Source organism: Micropterus dolomieu, linkage group LG18 (assembly GCF_021292245.1).
Source record: "Micropterus dolomieu isolate WLL.071019.BEF.003 ecotype Adirondacks linkage group LG18, ASM2129224v1, whole genome shotgun sequence".
Lineage (NCBI taxonomy): Eukaryota > Metazoa > Chordata > Actinopteri > Centrarchiformes > Centrarchidae > Micropterus > Micropterus dolomieu.
Window position 1 is genome coordinate 17,223,232 of NC_060167.1, and position 20,987 is coordinate 17,244,218.

At 39.4% G+C, this 20,987-nt stretch overlaps 2 protein-coding genes across 5 annotated transcripts in view; both read left to right on the forward strand.

Annotated features, from left to right (window-relative positions):
* pparg (peroxisome proliferator-activated receptor gamma) overlaps nt 1–3,934 on the forward strand; it is a 35,586-nt gene extending 31,652 nt beyond the window's left edge. For all 4 annotated transcript variants that reach the window (XM_046076318.1, XM_046076320.1, XM_046076319.1 and 1 more), the window contains 3 exons: nt 96–247; nt 438–681; nt 2,553–3,934. In XM_046076318.1, coding sequence (XP_045932274.1) covers nt 96–247; nt 438–681; nt 2,553–2,800 — 644 coding nt within the window. In that variant the 3' untranslated portion in view covers nt 2,801–3,934. The remainder of the gene's footprint in view (nt 1–95; nt 248–437; nt 682–2,552) is intronic.
* An 8,598-nt stretch (nt 3,935–12,532) lies between these two features.
* Nucleotides 12,533–20,987, forward strand: LOC123987423 (telomeric repeat binding factor 2, interacting protein). Its single transcript, XM_046076316.1, has 9 exons — nt 12,533–12,637; nt 13,735–13,980; nt 16,551–16,693; nt 16,859–17,094; nt 17,898–18,008; nt 18,112–18,745; nt 18,829–18,932; nt 19,756–20,169; nt 20,305–20,987. The coding sequence occupies exons 2-9, from the start codon at nt 13,742–13,744 to the stop codon at nt 20,524–20,526; spliced, it is 2,103 nt and encodes a 700-aa protein (XP_045932272.1). The 5' UTR covers nt 12,533–12,637; nt 13,735–13,741; the 3' UTR covers nt 20,527–20,987.

Genomic DNA, 20,987 nt, shown 5'->3' on the forward strand with positions numbered 1-20,987 from the left:
GGGCTAGTTTTCCTTCTACTCCTGTAATTGAACTGCCTCATTAGAGAATATGTTTTTTTTCCTATGCACACCTCATCCGATTTCATGTCTCACAGGAGCCCACCTGGGGTCAGAGTGTGGCGTTTTGAACGCTGTGGAGCTGCGTTTCTTTCACAGCTGTCAATCACGTTCGGCTGAAGCAGTGAGAGAAGTGACAGAGTTTGCCAAGAGTATCCCAGGATTCATCGATCTGGATCTCAATGATCAGGTGAGAGGCACGAATACTGCTGCTCATCCTTTCTGTCACTCACATCATTCACACCAGTCGGTTGTCAAGGATTACAACGTTGACTGATGACCGTGTATAGAGGTATTTTATGAGTGTAAAAACATCTCTTACTAACAATTATTCCTAAAGATCTTATTAGCCTCAGCTCAACCTCTTTCCCTTTTCCCAGGTAACTTTGCTGAAGTACGGCGTGATCGAGGTCTTAATCATCATGATGTCACCCCTGATGAACAAAGACGGAACCCTCATCTCCTATGGACAGATCTTCATGACGCGGGAGTTCCTCAAGAGTCTCAGGAAACCCTTCTGTCAAATGATGGAACCAAAGTTTGAGTTCTCAGTCAAGTTCAACACGCTTGAGCTGGACGACAGCGACATGGCGCTGTTCCTGGCTGTCATTATCCTCAGCGGGGGTGAGTGGGTTTTTTTAGTGTAGCGTATTTTGTAGATGTCAAATCATATTAGCCTAGGAAGAGTCTTAGTAGTATTAAAAGAATAATTCAATACAACTCTTGTGACTGTCCATTAATATAAAGCTGCAGCCAGGAGTAAGCTTAGGTTAGCATAACGACTGGACACGTGGAGCAGGGCTGGACTGGGACAAAAAATCGGCATAGGCATTTTTGGCCGAGGCAGCCCACCAAAATCGGTCGGACACCCCTCACAAATACACCATCGATCCATTTAGTGGGTCAGATTAGGGGTGTGATTAAACACTCAGACATTAGATTTGCACAAGTTTGGTTTCCATAACTACAAGACAAGAATATATTTTAATAGACCTGCTATTTGGAAAAAAATATGTATAGATTAAGTTTTTGATTGGGGGGTCTGGGGTTCCTCCCCCAGAAGATTTTTAGCATTAAACACTTAATTTCATGCATTCTGGAGACATTTTCTGCACCAATTTATGTGGAAAAGCCTTAATTTTTATAAAGGGAAGCACAAAATTCAGGTGGCAGATGACAATTAACAATATACAAATATAATAAAATATAATGCAGTAGCTTATTATTATTTTTTGCTTAAGTTACTTTTTTTGGACCACAAGAGGTTTCTTCTATATTTACAAATAAACCGATAAAAATGCTATGAGAAAGCATTTTTATTTGTTAATTAAAATTTCTTGGTGCAAGCCATTTTTTAGAACATTTTTAACAAATGCTTTCAAAAAGTGGTGGCTACATGTCCCCAACATGTTCCTAATGTAAATGACCCTCCCTGCTCCCTCCCTACAGGCTGAGCTACTCGATGCTTACCGCTTCACCTCCACGCTCCTCCTGCTCTCTTTCTCACTCGGGCCTGTCACTTTGTCCATCTGCTTCGCTAACACCTCCTCCTCTGCCTGGGAGTGGCCACCACAGCTCTTTTACTCCTTCACGTGCCTGTGCCTGCACTAGGCAGGGTACTGCAGCTGATATTGAAGCTACTGCAGCCCCTTAGCAAATATATGTGTTATTTTCGCATCTTTGCCCCGCAACGTAAGAAAAAGAGAGCAGAGGGGGTTAGTAAGAATAAACAAATGAGATGCGTGTAATGTTATCTAAAGTGTTAGTGAGCTTTAAGACTTGTTTGTGAAGTTTTTTCTAGTGCCTGTGCTAAGCTAAGCTAAACGTCTTCAGCTTCATATTGAATGGACAAATGTGAGATGTCAGTCTCTTGACAACAAAGCAAATAAGCATATTTCTTTACTAAATTTTTACCAGCTTATAGTGCAGAATGGTAAATGTGTATCTATAAACAAGTTACTTTAAGCACTCAACATTTTTACATTTGTTTCATGAACTTCATGATATTTTGGTATCAGAACAATTTAGTTAACTATGAATATCTGCGGGGCTGTGGCTCGGGAGGTAGAGCTGGTTGCCCACTAAAACCCAAACTATGTCATTTAATATTGCTGGTTAACATGTGGCTACTTGATAAAAGTCTGGCCTTGAACCTGATGAGTATGAAAATTAGACAAATATGTCAATTATTAACTGACTAAGATTATAGCTTGAAGTGAAGATAAGAAGGCTTTTGTAAATGGCAATCATACAGCTAGGTCCAGTAATAAGGACAGCTAATTTAAAGGATTTTCAGCCAAGAATGCTGACCTAAAAGATAATTCATGTGTGGTTGTTATCACCCCTCAATCCCATTTACAATTTGAAAATGTAGATCACCTTCCTTCTATGTCTGTATATTTTTCTTTCCTTATGGACCCGTACTTCTTTTTTAATTTTTCGTGGATGCCCTCACCAGAAATGTCAGTGATTGATCCTCTCTGTGACCTGTCTAGACCGTCCAGGCCTGCTGAATGTGAAGCCCATCGAGCAGCTTCAGGAGACGGTGCTACATTCGCTGGAGCTGCAGCTGAAGCTAAACCACCCAGACTCTCTGCAACTGTTCGCCAAGGTGCTCCAGAAAATGACCGACCTGCGTCAGATCGTCACTGACCACGTCCACCTCATCCAGCTGCTGAAAAAGACGGAGGTGGACATGTGCTTACATCCACTGCTGCAGGAGATCATGAAGGACTTATATTAGAATTAAACAGGAGAAAAGGACACATAGAGAAAAGTGGGAAGACAGATCAAAGAGAGAATAAAGAGATTTTATTTTTGAAATCATGTCATGTGAAATTAGATGAAAAAGCACTTTGTGCTGCTGGCGTGTTAAAAGGGAGGTAGCCAGACAGGCTGACTGATAATGAGAAAGAGATGAGGAAGAACAGGAAAAGTGAAATCAAGGAAAGAAAAAATCTGTGTTAGATCTTGTCTAGACAGCAGCATGTGAATAACTTGCGGTGCACAGTCATTTAGCCACTGCTGAACCTAAACATTTTGTGAATGAGTAGGCTGCCAACTTAACTACGAAACTACCAACTATTGCACCAATCATGAGTGGTGTCCATGACTAACCAAAAGAGTGGGGACTTTCTTATTGCCAAGCTGAAACTTAAAATTTGTGAGTGCCCAACACAGCCTTCTTCAAGTGCCATAAGGAGAAATGCACCACTGTGAATATTTTACAACGTGTCACACAGCACAGTATGTGTTACATTACAACTGTCATAGGCAGCAGCAGTGTGTACGTGCTTCAGTACCTCTGTGAACACACACAGATGCATGAATGCTCACAAGCTCGCGCGCAAGCACACACAAAACAATGATCAGAATGAATAGTCATTTTCTGTTTTGGCAGGGTTAAGGTGCTATCTCTCTTTAATCAGTTTTATCCAAAGACAGAAATCTGATTATTGCCTGTAACATATTTTAGTGTCAGTCACCTGTAGAAACTGTGAGAAAGTGTGAAGCCAACAAAATGTCATTATGATTTCACTTCTTTGTTGAAAAATGAAACAGTATACGCCATATTGTGCCTTTTAAGACTAGGTTTTTTTGTGTGGAATGAATGACATTTAAATAACATTAGATATATTACACATGTATAATGTATAATATATATTCATTTATATTATTTTTGTATGGATAAAATTGACTGTCAAACACAATTGGCTTTTCAGCCGTAGTTGTTTTGTTTCAAATTCTTACAAAGTGGTTGAGTTTTACTATGAAATTATTTTGTATATGTGCGAAGGGTCTACTGTGTCTGATCAATGAGATGTTGGGTTTGGCAGGGGAAGAGGGGGTGTTGTAAATAAAATATTTTCTAACTTTTTATTTGAAATCTGCCTCTTACTTGAAGTCATACAAGTGCACTTGCACGTGGACCGTCAACAACCATATCCAAATGCTGTCGTCTTTGAAAGCATTCCAGTCGCCCAAACTCTTGGAAATCTGTTTTGCAGTCATTACATCAGCTGTCCTCAGTGTCTCTTACCAAACACACACACACCCTGTTGGAACGATTGCAACATCTGAACTCTGCTGAACTGTGCCAGAAGACCAAGGTCTGTGGATACAGATTTGATCAGCAAGCTGGGAGGTGGTTTTATTTATTTTTAAGTTAAATGTTTTTTGGACATGTTGCTTCTTTTTTTTTAAGTGCCCCCTTTTTTTAACCCAATCATAAAATTTACAGAGAGACCTGGGGAAAAAATAGGATAGAAAGGGGAAAGCATGCAACAACGTCAGAGTCAGTCTCACTTTTTAACCTACTGAGACCTCAGGTCTCGCACGAGTTCATTTACACAAAGCTTTTCTGTTGTGTGACTTTTTTGGCAAGTTAAAAAATATGCAGTACATGACTGCACGTTTTTTTTCCATTACTCACAGTAGATGCTTCCATTCATATTAAGAGATTTACATTTAGTAAAATCCACCATTGGGATCAAGCCCAAATGTATGTTGAAATTACATATTAGTCAGGAGAAGCCACTGGATCTATAAAGCACATTAAAACACCTTTATATTACCTTATATATGATTCACTGTAAAGATGTATTATATCTATCAGTACAATTCAATGTTTGCCCATGAGAGGATTTTTCTTCTTAACCCACAATGCTTGAATTGGGTTTTTTTTCTGATAATGTATCAATCAAAAATATCAGGAGATCTGTCTATTAACAGGTGAAAACAGTATATGCATATACATTAGAAAAGTTATATTAGAACATGTCGATGATCCCTTGCTTCTTTATGTAATAATTCTTTTTTCAAATATATTTGATGGACATTGGTCTTCATTTTGTGCTTTCTCACTCTACATGGAACCTCAGGAAACGACTGCTTTTGGTTGTGAAACAGATCATAAGAAATACAATTCTTACTTTAGGAAATATGTAGTTCCATAACTTCTTAGTGTTGACTCTAAACTGGTAACACACACAGAACTGCCTCTCAAACTTGATTGTGCGATGGGATCCATTCTTCCTCTTTGGCAATGCCCTCAAACTCACTGTCCAACCAATAAGCAGGAAAAGACACTAACAAATCAGGATCCTTGGGCCCATAGTTACCATAGATACAGCTGTGTTTCCAGCTGATCAGGAAGCCTTAGGAATCAGGTTATTCTAAGTGGCGTTACTTTCAAACAGAGGATGAATAGAGGTACTGCAGTAATGTACAGTATGAGAATAATAAATGTTTGTTAAACATTTTAAAATGCAGTTAGGTGTTTCAGCTTCTACCGTCAACGCTTGTGTGCATTCTACTAGGACCCCCAAATAAAAGTATGAACCCAAACATGACCATAATATGGTCACTTTAAGCTGACGTGGCGAACTTGCCCATGCATCCTGCACACAGGGAGCAACAGTAGCATTAATTTGAAGTTGTGTTTCTTGCTAGCTGGTGAATTCAAACCAATGTCCACTCTCTTTTAGCTCAGTTTTTGAGCTTTAACTGCTGGTTGCTCCACTATGCTCACCAACTAGTCTCTAACTAATTGTGTCTGACTGACTGGTGATGAGCTGCCTGCTGTGACCTAAAATCACACTATGAACCAAAACAGTAAAGTTGTGGAAAAGGTTACCAAAAAGCTGAATTGATTGAATTGAGCTGAAAGACGCTAAAACACTTAAGGAGAACTGTAGAATCATGAGCTAATTCTTTGTGGGGGCCTTCACTTCCTCTCCTCATTCAATTCATCATAAACATGTCATCTGATATTGCAACATGTAAAAATTAAACTGTAGACTGTAAACTGAAATGAGAGTGTGTAAGAGTCGAAAATACTTTAGGTTGCCTCATGGGCAACGAGGAAGTGTTATGGGTCTCTCTCTGTCTTTCTCTTTCTTTGTGTGTCTGTTGGGATCTTCTTCTTGGGTTCCCAGGATAAAGAAAATTAATGGGAACAATAAGGTCTGATCAGGAGTAAGAGGAATATGAGTGAGCTGTCAAAAAGAGAAAAGATGAGACACGGAGACAGCTGGGCCGTGAGAATGTAGCAGAGTAAAGCAGAAGTTTGGCCCCTAAAAATAAGCTTTTGAATTGGCAGATGATGGTGGTGGGGGGTTTCTGGCTCTGACCCGGATGATCCTCTTGGATGGTTGATGATGATGGTAATTAAATGTGTTCTTTATGTCGAGTCAGCATATCCTCACTTTGTTAAGGCCAGTCTCTGCTGACCAAATCCTGCCAAGATTCCTGAGCTAAACTGCCAACTAATTTTCAGAAAGTATATTTCTGCTGTTGTCCATCCACACAGAGCCAAGTCCAAAGATAGCGACTGTGATTTACACAAGGAAGTTTTGTTTTTGTTTGAGCTCCTTCAGAAACAGCAGCTTCGCTTTAAATTCTTTTGTTTTAGTATCAGAAAGGAATTTTACTCCTACCAGTGTTTGATACCTGATATATGTGTGTGTGTGTGTGTGTGTGTGTGTGTGTGTGTGGTGTCCTTGTGCAATCATTGTTTCTGAAGTGATACACCTGCCACTGTAAGATGAATATAGCTCTGGAGAAACAGTTTTGTTTAATCTGGTGTTTAAATAGAAAACCCCTGTGGAATTTATATCAAGGCACTTTATGTTCTTGTGAGCTGTGTAGGAAAACATTTAAGGCTTCCAACAGAAGCAAGCATGTAGATACGCAGTTTAAAAAGTTGTAAAAAGAGAGTAGGTATTTTGTTCTTAATATAAAATAATTCTTACAATTATATATTATGATAAAACTGTTAGGATGTGTCCTAGTAGTTAAGCAGCACACCATATGACTGCAACATCCCTGGTTTCCATATCCAATAAAGCAAAAATGACTACAGTTAGTGTAGCATGATGCTCCAGATTTTTCAGTTCTTCTTTCTTACTCTAATCCTATAATAGTTATAGAGCCTGTAGTATGAAGTCAGCTTTCATAAATGTGTAGGCTACAGGAAGTGTAGCTCTATTCGTGGCTTGCAACAATTCTCTACATTCTAGACACCTCTTCTTTAAGAACAGAATCAGAACTATACTTAAAGATTTTAAATTGACAGTGCCAATTCACTTGGTTGGATGCATGGGTGATTTAATATTGGCAAACATGAAAACAACTAATACTCTTGACATGAAAGTAAACGTAAATATGACAAACATGTTCTGTGTTTTTCCGCCCACCAACACTTTTCAGACACTGTGTGGCTTCGGCTTTAACTGGCAGTGCTTAAACCACATCACATCACCTTTGTTAGGTAATTTCTCTTGCAAGTGATTCACTCATTTGCTTGCTCTTTAATACTATTAATTGGCACTTGAGTGGAAAGTTAGTGTAATGTGATGAAATGTGACCTGGCTTAAGCTTTTCTGATACATGACTCAAATGAGGACAGTGCTGATCAACATACTGTACATCATTCCTGTTTCCTGAGTGTTATAATTTACCTTTTTAGTCTCTCAGTATTTCTTACTGTTTGCTGTGTAAAGACATTTTGCCTGAAAGAGACCTTTTCTTGATATGAAGTCAAAAGGAGCATAAATAACACAGAAAGAGAAGGAAATAAGCAAAGATCTTATGATGAGATCCAAACCCCACACAATTTAAATCACAAACAAAAGTGAAAATACATTTTAAAAAAAGATCTTTCATTTTACAGGAATAAGCTTGACATTTTAGGAAATACTCTTATTTGCTTTTTTGTGAAGATTTTCATGAGAACATCAAGCCACTCTCATGTCTGTACAATTCATATGAACTACAGTCAGGTTATCTTAGTTTAGCTTAGTATAGCATAAAGATTGGAAACGGGAATGTGCTGGTGGGCTGATTTTTTAAATTGTTTAATCTGTACAAAAACCATTTGGACTGTGGACTGTGTATTTTGGTTCTCATCTTCAGATATTTGCGTTTCCCTAGTGCTTCATATCAAGAAAATGTCTCTTTCAGACAAAATGCTTTCACAAACTTTTCACAGTGTAGTCTCTGGTTAGGAGTGTCACTGAAAATATGATAAATACATTGAGAGGCTGTCAATCCTTTCACTTCACCAAAACAAATTAGGAATGATGTACAGTACATTCACCAGCAGTGCCTTCATTTGAGTCACATAACAGAACAACTTAAACCAGGTCACATCAAATCGCACTAACTTTCCACTCAAGTGCCAATTAATGGCGTTAAAGAGCAAGTGAATCTCTCAGGAAAAATTCACCTGACTGAGGTGATGTGATGTGGTTTAAGCCTTGCCAGTTAAAGCTGAAGCCACACAGAAAAAATTTTCAAAATGTTGGTAGGCGGAAAAACACTGTGATGTTTCACATCACAATCAATCACGAGAGCATTTCTACACTGTACAGAACAGTTTGTTATTTTTAAACTTACTTTCACATCAAGAGTACTGGCCGTTGGCCAATATCAAATCCCCCACATGTCCCACCCAGTCAACTGGCACTGTCAAATGTCTCAGTTGAACAAAGTCCTCTCAAAATATGTGTACTCAAATATGTGTGTCAAGTGTACTTAAAGAACAGGCGTCTAAAATGTGGTGTTTACCAAATGCTGTCTGCACAACAGTGTCACTATCTCATCAAGTGTCATCATGATTTTTTTTTTTTAGCTAACTCATCTCCAACTGGTAAATGCCAGCCTTTCTGTCTCACTGTGAAGGAGTCTTTCAATGTTGACTTTTTTAGGAGGCATGACAGAGCTTAAAACCCTTTCTCACAGAGTATCTGCAGAAATAGAAATGAGCTAATATTTGAAAAGAAAGGCTAAAACTTTCTAGAGGGAGAGCCTGGCAGTAGCTGACAAGACCGGTAAAAGTTGGCCCCTCTGAAGTTGTACCATCTTCTCCACGACAAAGATTCAAGGAGGGCAGTTTGTCTTGTTATCATCAGTAGCAACGCTCTTCTATATGGCTATAATGAAACTGAGGCCCTAGAGTAGTTCAGACTGACCCGGGTCGCCTTTAGTCTAGTTTTACCCAAGCAGCACATCCAAACAGAGGATTGCAGCGTGCCAATGACAAGGCAAAAAATTTAAAAAAACGCACTGGCATTGGAGTCTCGATCTGTCTCCCCAAGACCCACACACCTCCCCACAGGCAGTCATGAAGTCTCAGGAGAGGTCTGTAGTCCAGTGGCTAAGGATTCATCGAGTAATTTTTTGTAAATATGCATATTGATGCATGAGGTTTATTCTGTTTACTAAAACAGTTTCCAAATGGCAGTTCTGCAAATGGATGCACTCGACTGACAGCTAAGCAGATCAGATTACTATGCTCTATATTTGGAATACAGTAAGAATATAAATCAATTCTGCTGGACCAAAATGATCAGTAATAGACTGACTGATAGATAGACTGTTTGATTGACGCCCGATGTATTGTAAAGTAGTTAAATATCTCCCTCTGCAGGCTGGAAACAACTGCTGAATCTCACTGCAGGGAAACTTTCCTCTGCTAGAGCCAAAACCAAACCAAACCAAACTGTGTTATGCTGCAGTGACCTGACCACACATCCTCTCTACAGTTGCTGATTCAGATTGGAAAAAAATCAACTGATAATAATACAGTAGATCAGCCTTGTGGTGTGATGATGACTCAGGAATGAGTTGATCATTTGACGGCAGAGGTTCGGGTCGAAGATGGATCATAGTCAGCCTGCAGGAGTGAATTTCTATGCATCTGTCTAATTATTACAGATTGTTCATAAACACACATCGACTTGGAGGAGCTGCAGCACTTCAGCAGCTGGTGTATTGTTTCAGCTGGTTGAGCTAAGGAGGGAGAGGAACAATAGAGGCCAATAACAATAATGTAGCTGTCAGGACTGTGAGGGAGGCAAGGTCAGTGAGGTGATACAGTAAACAGGACAGCCCAATTCCTTCCCATGGCCTCCCAGCTCAACTGAACCAAGAATAAGTCAAGTTAAAGCTGGGCTATTTCACAACGTCAAACAGTAATAATGAGTCACTAATGTTGTTAAGAAATGTTGATTAGCTTGGATCAACACAGGATAAAATCAAAATGAACTAACAGATTATATTTTTAACAATGATATTTTATAAATTTTAAGCTTTTTTAGTTATAGGCAAATAAAAAAAACACTGAAGCAGATACCTAAACTATCACAAAAGCAAACATAACAAGAAAAAAGTTATTATATATATATTTTAAATATATACAAAGAAAGCATTTAGAACACAGTTCACGTATAACACCTTGAACATAATTTTAAATAATTTCATAATTAATAATAATTTAATCCAGTCATTTTGTGTCAACATATTGCAGTATAAATGAGCCCCACATTTTTCCCATTTTGAGAGATTTTGAGTTAATAAGACATTTGTTTGTGTGCTTTCTGAGTGGGAATAAATTTGTGTAAGAATATTTGGAGACACAATGGAATCATTGCTTTCCCGTCTTTAGGAATCAGTGGTGAGTGTACAGCTTGTATAACAGTGTAAATTTGCTGTCCCCTCAAAATAACACATTACACAGCCATTAAGTCTAAACTGCTGTACTCACTTTTGAGTACATCCCTAAGTGAAAATGTCCAAATTGGGCCCAATTAGCCATTTTTCCTCCCCTGTGTCATGTGACTCGTTAGTGTTACAAGGTCTCAGGTGTGAATGGGGAGCAGGTGTGTTAAATTTGGTGTTATCGCTCTCATACTGGTCACTGGAAGTTCAACATGGCAAATAACTCTCTGAAAAAAAGAATGGTTACTCTACATAAAGATGGCCTAGGCTGTAAGAAGATTGCCAAGACCCTGAAACTGAGCTGCAGCACGGTGGCCAAGACCATGCAGCGGTTCAACAGGACAGGTTCCACTCAAAACAGGCCTCGCCATGACCGACCAAAGAAGTTGAGTGCATGTGCTCAGTGTCATATGCACCGGAAAGGGTAGCTCAGAACATCCCAAGATAGAGAACAAATCATAACAGTCTTATATTGGACAATATTCTGTATCATAACACTGAGGCAGAGGAGGAGGTTTGTGTCAGATGGCTTTTGAATAGTAGAAGTAAATGGGCAAATGCAGACGTATATGGTCATAGTTGTTGAATTTCTCTACACTACTTTTGTCTGATCCCCTGCTAAAACAAGAAAAAACAATATAAGCTGTAGCATCACATTTTTGCCATAGCAGTTAAGTTCATTGATTGTAATTAACTTCTGCAGAAAACAAACATTAGTCATGTTCCCACAACACAATCTCTGGACTTATTCAGTTTAAATTCTTTAAAAGAAAAATGTTCAGCTTTAAATTTAGCACATTTAATGACTATAGTAATCATAATGAGGTGCTGAAAGCAGTGCAGCAGTTATCCCCCATGTTCATACACACACACCTTCCTCAGGGGGGCAATCAACTGATCAAAAGTAATAGCTCCCACTGGACTATCAGTGTTTACGTGGGTGATTCCAAAGATGTAATTTTCTTCTGCTGAAGTAAGCTCACAGTTCATTTGGGTTGTTCATGCAAAAGAGCTGTTAGTATACTGTTCTGTGAACATAACATCATCAGTATTCTGACTGTGTGTGGTCCCGACCCTGTATATCATACACACTGCCTGGAAAAAGTGACTAAATTATGCTCCCATTACAATACATTTTGAACATGTAAACATAATGTAATAATTTTAAGACACATTTTAGCAATTAATCTGACATGTGCTTTTCCAAAAGAGGAAGGTCATCCTATATCATCTATGCTTGCTGGCTCACTGTCATGGCTTACTGGGACACTGGGACTCTTCTTTGAATTAGTAAATTGGAGTGTCAGTAGCAGCATTTACAAGTTTCTAATGCATCTTTTTCACCTAAACTTTCTATACATTAGTTTTACACTATTTCTGAAATGCTGGCCTCTGTATCCATATCTTCACGAGACTTGTTTAAACAAATAAGATTCTGAATCATATATATTGGCCAAGTATGTGTACACCTACTACGACTTTGATTCCAGTTTTAAGTTGCTCTCAGTGTTACACACAGTTCCAAGAACAATGCATAGGAAAATAAAAAGAGACATACAGCACTGAAATATTATGAAGCTACTTAAATTGTAATCAAATTCTAATCAAAATACTGAAATGGGTAATGTGATAGATTTAATGTAGATACATGAAGTGGGTGGTTATGCACAGTATGAATGTATACTATAGTATAGTATGCATACTATGTCTATATGCAGTATAAACAGCGTGGAGGATTTATGTTAAAGTACAGTGTGTATTTTAAACTGTAAATACATTACAAATTGTAGGTGAGTGGATGTTTTACAGGGTACAGTATTTGAGTGATTTAACAGATTTAATGGCAGTGATATAAATACAAAGTGGCTTTACACACATGTCAATGTTACTTGTTGAACAGCCACATGGGAATGCAGGAAATCGTGGTGTGGTAAAATTTAGGGAGATGCATTAATGCTATAAACAGCGGGGGCGGTATTGCGACACTAGGAAGAAGAAGAAGAAGAAAACCCGGAAGAAGGTTTTGTTTGGGTTTTCGTCGCGGCGGGAAAGCTCTCCCAGGAAGTAAACAAACTGCAAGGTAACTTTAAAATTCAGTGTCTAATCTAAGCAGTGTTGTTTGTAACCATATAATCTGCTAATTATGCAGCAATGCTGCCGTTAAACGGGTTAACGCTACGTTAAAGCTAAACATGCTAACCAGACTTGGCTTCTGTAACGTTAACCACCCGAAACAGTCGCTCACGTGAGAGCTGAAGTCAGTGTTGACTACTTTTTTAGGTTAACTTAAGTGCGGTTAAATTAGGTTAACGTTAACTTACTAGTTAGTGGTAAGTTAGTTCAGTAAACTAACTTACAAATCTGCAGTAACACCGGGCTATGTCTACTGATAAGTGCTCTTGGCCAAATAACAGTCACCTTTATACTGTCTCTTACAGCCCCCAGATAAGAGCAGGTGCAAACATACACTCACTGATAGAAATGGTTTGGACAAAATATTAGAAACCTCTCAGAATGATACAATAAAATTCAAGAGCATCCCAAACTATATCCTCCAAAACGACCAGTTTAACAAAAACTGAGCAGTTAACCTTCATGAATGTAGGATTTATTGCAGTGTTGTTGTATTAGGCTGCATTACATTTAACTGTATCTAAATTTCCTAATAAACTGGCAGTGAAGGGCTGCAACTAGTTATGGGAGAAGCAAAGTCATTGAGAAGCAGGTGCTTTGCAAATGGTTGACTGTGTTTTTATTCATTTAATCTATGAATCGTTTTGTCTGTAAAGAAATCCAGAAACAGTGACAATTGCTTGGCACAGTCATCCAGAGCCCATGATGTAATTATTTGAAAAGGCTTGTTTTGTCTGACTAACAGTACAAAACCCCAAACATGTTAATTATACTAAAATGTAAGACGAGCAAGTCCTCACATGTGAGAAATGTAAACCATCGAATGTTTTTTACATTTTACATTCATTCATTTAGCTGACGCTTCTATCTAAAGCGATTTACAATTGCTATTTAAGTCAGACGTCGTGCGCCTCTGGAGCAACGATTGACAGGTTCTGATTGTACTTCAGTGTGTGTGCTCATAATGTTAATAACAGAGCACCACCATTAATATTTTACATGTATTAAGTACCGTCAACTCTGTAATTTCCCCTCTTCCACCAGGTGAGACATGTTGACCGCATCATCCAAACAGCGGGATGTGGCCAAATCTAAAATCTCCCCCGTTCTATTTCTGACCGTGGACGGCGAACCCATGTCTTTCTTCTTGCGCCCGGGTCCTGTTAAACGCAAACTTCAGCCGCTCATCACAGCTGGGGGAGGTTTGTTGTGCAATGTCCAGCAGCCAGGAGCAATCCTGCTGATTAACCCAGAGGAAAGAGGCTCTATTCCTGAAACAACTGCTCACTGGTAGGTGTAGGACTGGGATGCCATTAGAAAGGGTTTATGTCAGGAGAAATACTCTTTAGCAATGTTGATGTGTTTATTCTACCAATTTATCTGTCATATGACATTTGACCCACAGTTTAGCAGAACATACCACTTCCACAGTAGAGCACTTGGGAGATTTGAACAGTGGTCAATTTTTAAGACATGGCAAGCTTTTATTTTAAAGAGGTGGTATTATGCTCATTTTCAGGTTCAAAATCTTAATTAGGGGTTGTACCAGAACAGGTTTACATGGTTTAATTTTCAAAAAACACCATATGTTTCTCATTCTGCACATTGCTGCAGCTCCTCTTTTCACCCTATGTGTTGTACGCTCCGCTCTTGAGCTACAGAATGAAGCACCTTACTTGTACAAAATCTTTGTTGGGAGTTGCACATACGCAGTTCCAAGGTATGGACTACTAGCCAATCAGAAGCAGAGAAGGGTGGGTCGTAAGAAACAATTGTTCCACATCTTACCATCAGGACTAAACGTTGAACTGTTGCCGGTGTTCTGACGATCTACGCTGCCTTGCCGAAAAATGCTTCCATAGCGCAAATTGATAGACTTGACTCTACTCGGCCCTGCTCCGTTTTCCATTGCAGATAGTACCCAGAGATAGTACGTAGCTTGTCGTCATAGCGACGCCACGCACAACTGCCGCAACATAATGTTCAATGCGACACACACACCAGCGATCCACACAGCTTTCTCTTTCTCAAGTTAAAACGTTTCAACATTACTCAGAATGTAAAGACAGATAAGCGGTATGAAAATCTTCCAGCTGTGTTTTCCTCTGCCGTTGATGCTGCAGCGGTCTGTGTGACGGCGGGAGCAGAGGGCTCTGTGAGCGGGCGGCTGGCCGGCCTGACACTTGCAGAGCTCCTCAACTCACACAATATTCAAGCACATTTTTGTTCCGCCATCACTTCTCATAAAACAATATTCAATATTCGAAATCTACACAGCTGATTTCTCATCTCAAAACTTCTCAGAAGTGGATTTAGTGATGAAATTCCATATGAAAACTGTAAAATATAAAACTTTCTGTTGCTGGCCTCTGTCTGGTGCACGCAATGATGATGCTGTGAATAGTGACGATTCTCTCTGAACAATCAGCAGTCTGTCGTGTTTTCACGTTACATTTTAGTATCCCTCAGCTCACTTGGAACCTCGACGGAGGTGAGTTGATACGAAAAAAAGTACCTGGAAGCAGGTACAGGTACAACATTTCTACAATGGAAAACCAAACAAAGGCGAGTCGAGCCAAAGGGCCTCCGCTCAAGACTAGCTTGGTTTGAGGGCGTGCGTTACCCCGCTAGCCGCTTGGCAAGCTTTATGATGCGTTTTCATTGTGATGTCACAAGTAAAGGAAGTGATGGGCTGGACTACAAACGAGCGGTTTTCAAGCGGTCCAGAGCAGTGCTTTCTGTGGGAGATGGGAAGTCCCTTTGGGATGGACTTTGGGATTTTTCACTTTGCAAACCTGTTACATGCACAAAAAAGATATATAACTCAATAAAGGAGAGGGAAAAAGACAAAAAGCATAATACCACCTCTTTAATATTTGCTTAATTGTCTGCTCACATAATATAGCTCAGTTAACCACATACTGACAGTAAATAAATCACATCTCAGCCTTACACCAGGTGAGCTAAAGTCTGTCTCATCACACAGTGGGTAGAAAGAATGTACGTATTGATGTAAAGATATGGGACATTTTGTATTTTACCATGCCTACTGTTACAAGTAGTACAGAGTAGATGTTTGTGCACGGCCAGTCTTTTGAGGGTCATTGAAAATAATTCCGCCATGCTTGTTTTAAACATTTCAATTCTGCTGCTTTGCTGCTTCACATTAGCTGTAGTTTGTGACACTTTAACTGTCACCGGAAAAATTATCTGTATATTAACATGGCTCATTGAGGTTTGTACCTGCTTTCTGGTGACAGAACATTTTTTAAAGAGGTCATATTATGCTCATTTTCAGGTTCAAAATCTTATTAAGGGGTTGTACCAGAACAGGTTTACATGGTGTAATTTAAAAAAAAACATATTTTTTTTTCATACTGCACATTGCTGCAGCTCCTCTTTTCACCCTGTGTTGAAGGCTTCATTTTAGTTATGGAGTGATGCATCTTGTCTCTAATTGATCTTTGTTGGGAGTTGCACGTGCCGTGGAAGGGAGAGGAGAGGTGTGTGCTGCAGCTCAGTGTTTTTCCACCGGTGTTTTTGAGGGCGTGTCGGACTAGCCGCTTGGCGAGCGTTATATGAGGCGCATTCAAGTGGCTGGAGTACAAACGAGCTGTTTTCAAGCAGTGCAGAGCAGTGTTTTCTGTGGGAGATGGGAACTCCCTTTGGGCTTGACTTTGGGATTTTTCACTTTGCAAACCTAGTACATGCACAAAAAAGGTATATAACTCGATAAAAGAGAGAGAAGCCAAACAGCATAATACCACCTCTTTAAGTTTTCGCACAGTAAGCTGAAGCATTGCCGTGTGTATGTGATCAGCTCGATAATATGTAATTTAGCAAAAGTTGTTTCTCCTCAGGTACGTGTCCACCCAGTACATTATCAACTGTGTTGAGAAGGATGAACAGCTAAACTTAGAAGACTACAGGTTAAATCCTGGAGTGGACACAAGACACTCTGCTAGACTCAACAATAGCAAAGAGAGCTCCGGTTTCTTAGGAGGTATGATGTATTTGTCAACATTTTGTGCAAAGATTTGGGCAACACCTAAAATAAAAAATAGCTGGTTTAGCTGTACCAATCATTATCAAATTTGGATTTTATCTTGCTATGTTTATTTGTTTTAATCTGCTGATTTATATACTTTCATTCCTTCATTATAATTAGGCAGGGTTGCCTACACACCTGAAGATGATGCTGCCATTTTGAATTATGTCCGCGAACACAACACAGAGGTTGGAGGAAACCGGCTCTGGCAAGAGATGGAGAAGCAGCGTGTGACCAGTCACAGCTGGCAGTCCATGAAATACCGTTACAGAGTACGACTGGCAAAGAAACGGTCAGAGGTTGTGGAGGATGCACCAACAGAGGAAGACACCAAGGAAGCAGAGGAGGAGACCAAGGTAATGTACCTGGAAGGTGTTTCTTTACATTTCTTTAAAATGTTGAAACAGTACAACTGTAATCTAAACTAATACATTTCAGCCCTGCAATAAATCCAGCATCTGTTAATGTCTCTTAATGTTTAGGTTTTAAGGTGTTAAGAGAGGGGTTTATTCAACTATTTTGACATTTATTGCTAGTTTTGGTGGTATATTGTACTACAATATATTAAAAGGTAATATATCCCCCTCATGTATGTAAATGCTTGTGAACAAAATATGAGACAACTTTCAATATAAGTGGCAAGCAATCGATGTGGCCAAGTAATACCAGGGAAACAGTGGTGTTATTAGCAGTAACTTCATGTTATGAAGCATTCATTGGCCATGTCATCATTAAGTTAATACGTAACATTTATGAGCTCTTAGCTTTTAACAGGGAAAAGTCAAAAGCATGTCCTCTTTGGTACAACTGTGTAAAGAACAAAACTTCCATGTAAATTAACATAACATTGTTTTGTCTAAAGTTATCACACTGTGAAATAGCTACTGAAAAATGTTGACAACATCAAAATAACCAAAACAAAAACTGCTTGATGAGACAGAGGCTGCCTGGTGCAGTGTATTAGTTAATACTACCACTGGGTGGTGCCAAATAATAATAAAAAATTAATTGTACCCACTGCTACTTTAAAACATTTTAAGAAACATGATAATCATAAAAACATACACGGTATATTGCAACAGAAAATGCAAATCAAAATGCAAATTCAGCTCAGTCCCATCTTTTATAGACATAAAGGGTCTCATCTGTTTGCTTTTAGGTAGAAGGAAATCAAGAGACAGATGTTGCACAAGCTGCTGCTTCTCCTTGGACAGATTCAACAGCGGCAGACCCTCTTCAGACACATTCAGTGGAATCAGACCTAACACAGGTACTAACCAGAACTCACTGTTGCAACAAACATATTTGTAAGTGATTTTAATAATTCATTCAAATAAGCAGAACTGAACAGAACAGGTTTGGTGTCTCCACAGATTGAAGACCTGTCCATACCAGCTGAAAGCACACAACAAGAAATTGTAGAGGCTCAAACATCGGCCTCTCCAGGAGGAGAAGTGCAACATGTGAGCCCACAGATAGATAAACAACCAACTGAAAGCACACAAGCAGGGACGGTAGAAGCTGAAACACCTAACTCCCCCCAGATCACAGAGGATCCTTGTGTGGACCCACTGACAGATGCTCACCCCATTCCAGCTGAGAGCACAGAACCAGAAACAGATGAACCACAAACAATCGTCTCTCCACAAAAAGAAAGCGCGCCAGAGGACTCTCCAGCAGCTCAGCCCAGATCCCTGCCTGACACCTCCTCTCAGAAGAAGCCAAAAGAGAAGCAGAAGGCCTCCCCCGAGCGGGAACAACCACAGCGTCGGTTTACACGCAGGCAGCTTCAGCTTGAGGAGTTGTTATCGCCTAAACCGTATGGCAAAAAACTCAGATCAGCATCAAGTTCTGCTGAGCAACCGTCATCATCTCCCCAGCCCTCGAAGAAAACTAAATCAGCCGTTAAGTCCGCTCTTCAAAAAGACACAACAGCAGACCAGCCGCCGTCTAAGAGAGCCAGAGGAAAGAGCACGGCAGCAGTGGAAGAGAGTCAACAAGAAGAGAGTGCGCGAGCTACTGTCTCTGAAACAGCACAAGCAGGTTTGTTATACCTCTACCAGTTGGGCATAAATTGTCTTGTTTTGCAGTTACAGAATCCAGTTCAGTGCCACAGAAAGGAGAGAAGAAGAAAGAAAAGAGAAAGTTGGGGATTCTAGAGTTGGCTACAAAAGAGTTTGAAGATGAAAGTGAGGTAAGATTTTGGAAGATTTTGCAATAGCACACTTATAACAGCAAGGCCATTTTACATTGAACTGCATGTGCAACCACGCACCCACTCAAACTCAGTAAAGAAACCACATCCACCCCACAAACACACACATACAGTTAGGCATCATAAGCCTGACAAACATTATGAAATGGGTAGATATTGTACCTACCGTAAAGTACAGTATTATAAGTACCTTAAATAGTTAAGAAAACGGGTACAGTATTTATTTATATATTTTCCTGATAACTCTGAATGACTATTCATATTACCTCCTCCATTCCTCCCCCAAAGGGAATATCCATCACTCTACATGAATATAATACTATTCAATAAAATCAACTGACTTCCCCTGTTCACGAGCATTTAAATGGTCTAAATTTGGATTGTTGAGTTCAGTGACTAGTGGTGACAAAATGATAGTTTCACATAATTCTGGTGTTTTCTCACCAACTGTCTTGATCATCAGTGTTGTTATGTTTGTTATTTGTTGGCTTATTATGAATTTATTAAGAATCCCTCAAGCAATTTCAGAAATATATAGTTTAATAAACATTACATTACTTTATTCCAGATTATTTTCTCCATCAATCTTTTGGTCTATAGAACAGTAAATCCTCAGAGTTTGAAAGATTGAACTTAACTTAAAACAATTAGTTGATTGTCTAAATGTTTCTGATTATTTTGTCTATCAACTAATTAATTAATCAACTATGATTAAGTTGCTGTCATCTTTTGCTCACTTTACTTAAAATAATCTGCGAGAGTCGTGTTATTGTTTAATTATTGTTATGTTCCTGTTTCTCAGTTCGAAGAAGATGAAGCTCCAGATCTCCAAAACCCGACCGCAACAGGGACGATACAGCCCATATTGACAGACTCCACTTCAGACACAGCAGAGCCTGTCTCTACACAGTCCAACAACAGATATGGACCCAGCCTCCAGGAGGAAGTGCAAGAGACTCAGACCTCCACTAGCAGCAGCCTACCACAGACTCGCTGCCCTGAGCCTGTAGCCACAAAGGCCTCCGAGGCCCACCTGTTCATATTTGACAGTGAATCTCAGGAAGAAGACTCTCAGTCCATTGTTGGTGAAAGTACAGTAGCTCTAGCCAAACAACAGCCACGAATAGACAAAGACGACGCTGCGTTTTCACTGACTCAGGTCCAGTTGGAAGAGAACAAGCAGCGAATCAGAGAGCTGATGAACAAGACGAAGCAGGTGAGCACTGTGGTGCAGGAGATTTAAAATGTATCATTTAGACTGCATTGCCATTTAATAATTAATTGTTTATACTCCACTCTATCTGTCTGTTTCAAACCATTTTCTAACCTCTCCTTACTATTTCTGTTCCAGGACTTAGCCAGTGTGACCAAAGCCCTGCTGAAGACCAGCGGAGACTTCTCTGCTGCTCTGGATCTGCTTCTGAATCCCTCCTCCTTTTCAGCACTGTTTTGGGATCGCTGTGACGACAGTCTTCTGCACTCAGCTGATCTTGTGGTCCGACAGCAGCTGCTAGAGAAATACGGTGAGGAGGCCGTAGCCAAAAGAATCGTGTTCCTCGAGATAGAGAGATGAAAATGATTGATATTTAGTATAGATAGAAAGGAGGAAAATATCAGATCTGGACATAAGGAGTATACTTGTCTTATATATCACCTAACAGAGGGACATAAACGAGCTAGTTAGCTGATATTCAGTAGAGTTTGAATTACCACTTTCTCTGTTGTGCTGACCCCGATTCTTCAGGAAAGTTAATCTCTCCTTCATTGCTGCTCCTCTTGACTAACTTTGAAGAGGTAAAATCCCATGTGAGGATTAAACATTCCCTGACTGTTTAACTTTTAAAAACTTTTAGGTATATTAAGTTAAGGCTATTGTTTGTGTCATGGTTTATACCTTTGTTTGGAAACAGAAACTTGTATGTGTTTTAGCATGATAATACTGTATTATTTTATGTGTATTTTAAAATGTTTTTTGTTTTGTTTTCATTTATTTTTTTAATAAATAGATTATTACCAATGCTTTGCATTATGAAA

What these genes read in the sequence shown, in the direction of transcription:
- LOC123987423 (XM_046076316.1), top strand. Translation starts at nt 13,742, where the DNA reads ATGTTGACCGCATCATCCAAACAGCGGGATGTGGCCAAATCTAAAATC. An exon ending in TGGAATCAGACCTAACACAG is followed by an intron (nt 18,009 to 18,111) that starts GTACTAACCAGA and finishes GTGTCTCCACAG; the next exon opens with ATTGAAGACCTGTCCATACC. An exon ending in TGATGAACAAGACGAAGCAG is followed by an intron (nt 20,170 to 20,304) that starts GTGAGCACTGTG and finishes TTTCTGTTCCAG; the next exon opens with GACTTAGCCAGTGTGACCAA.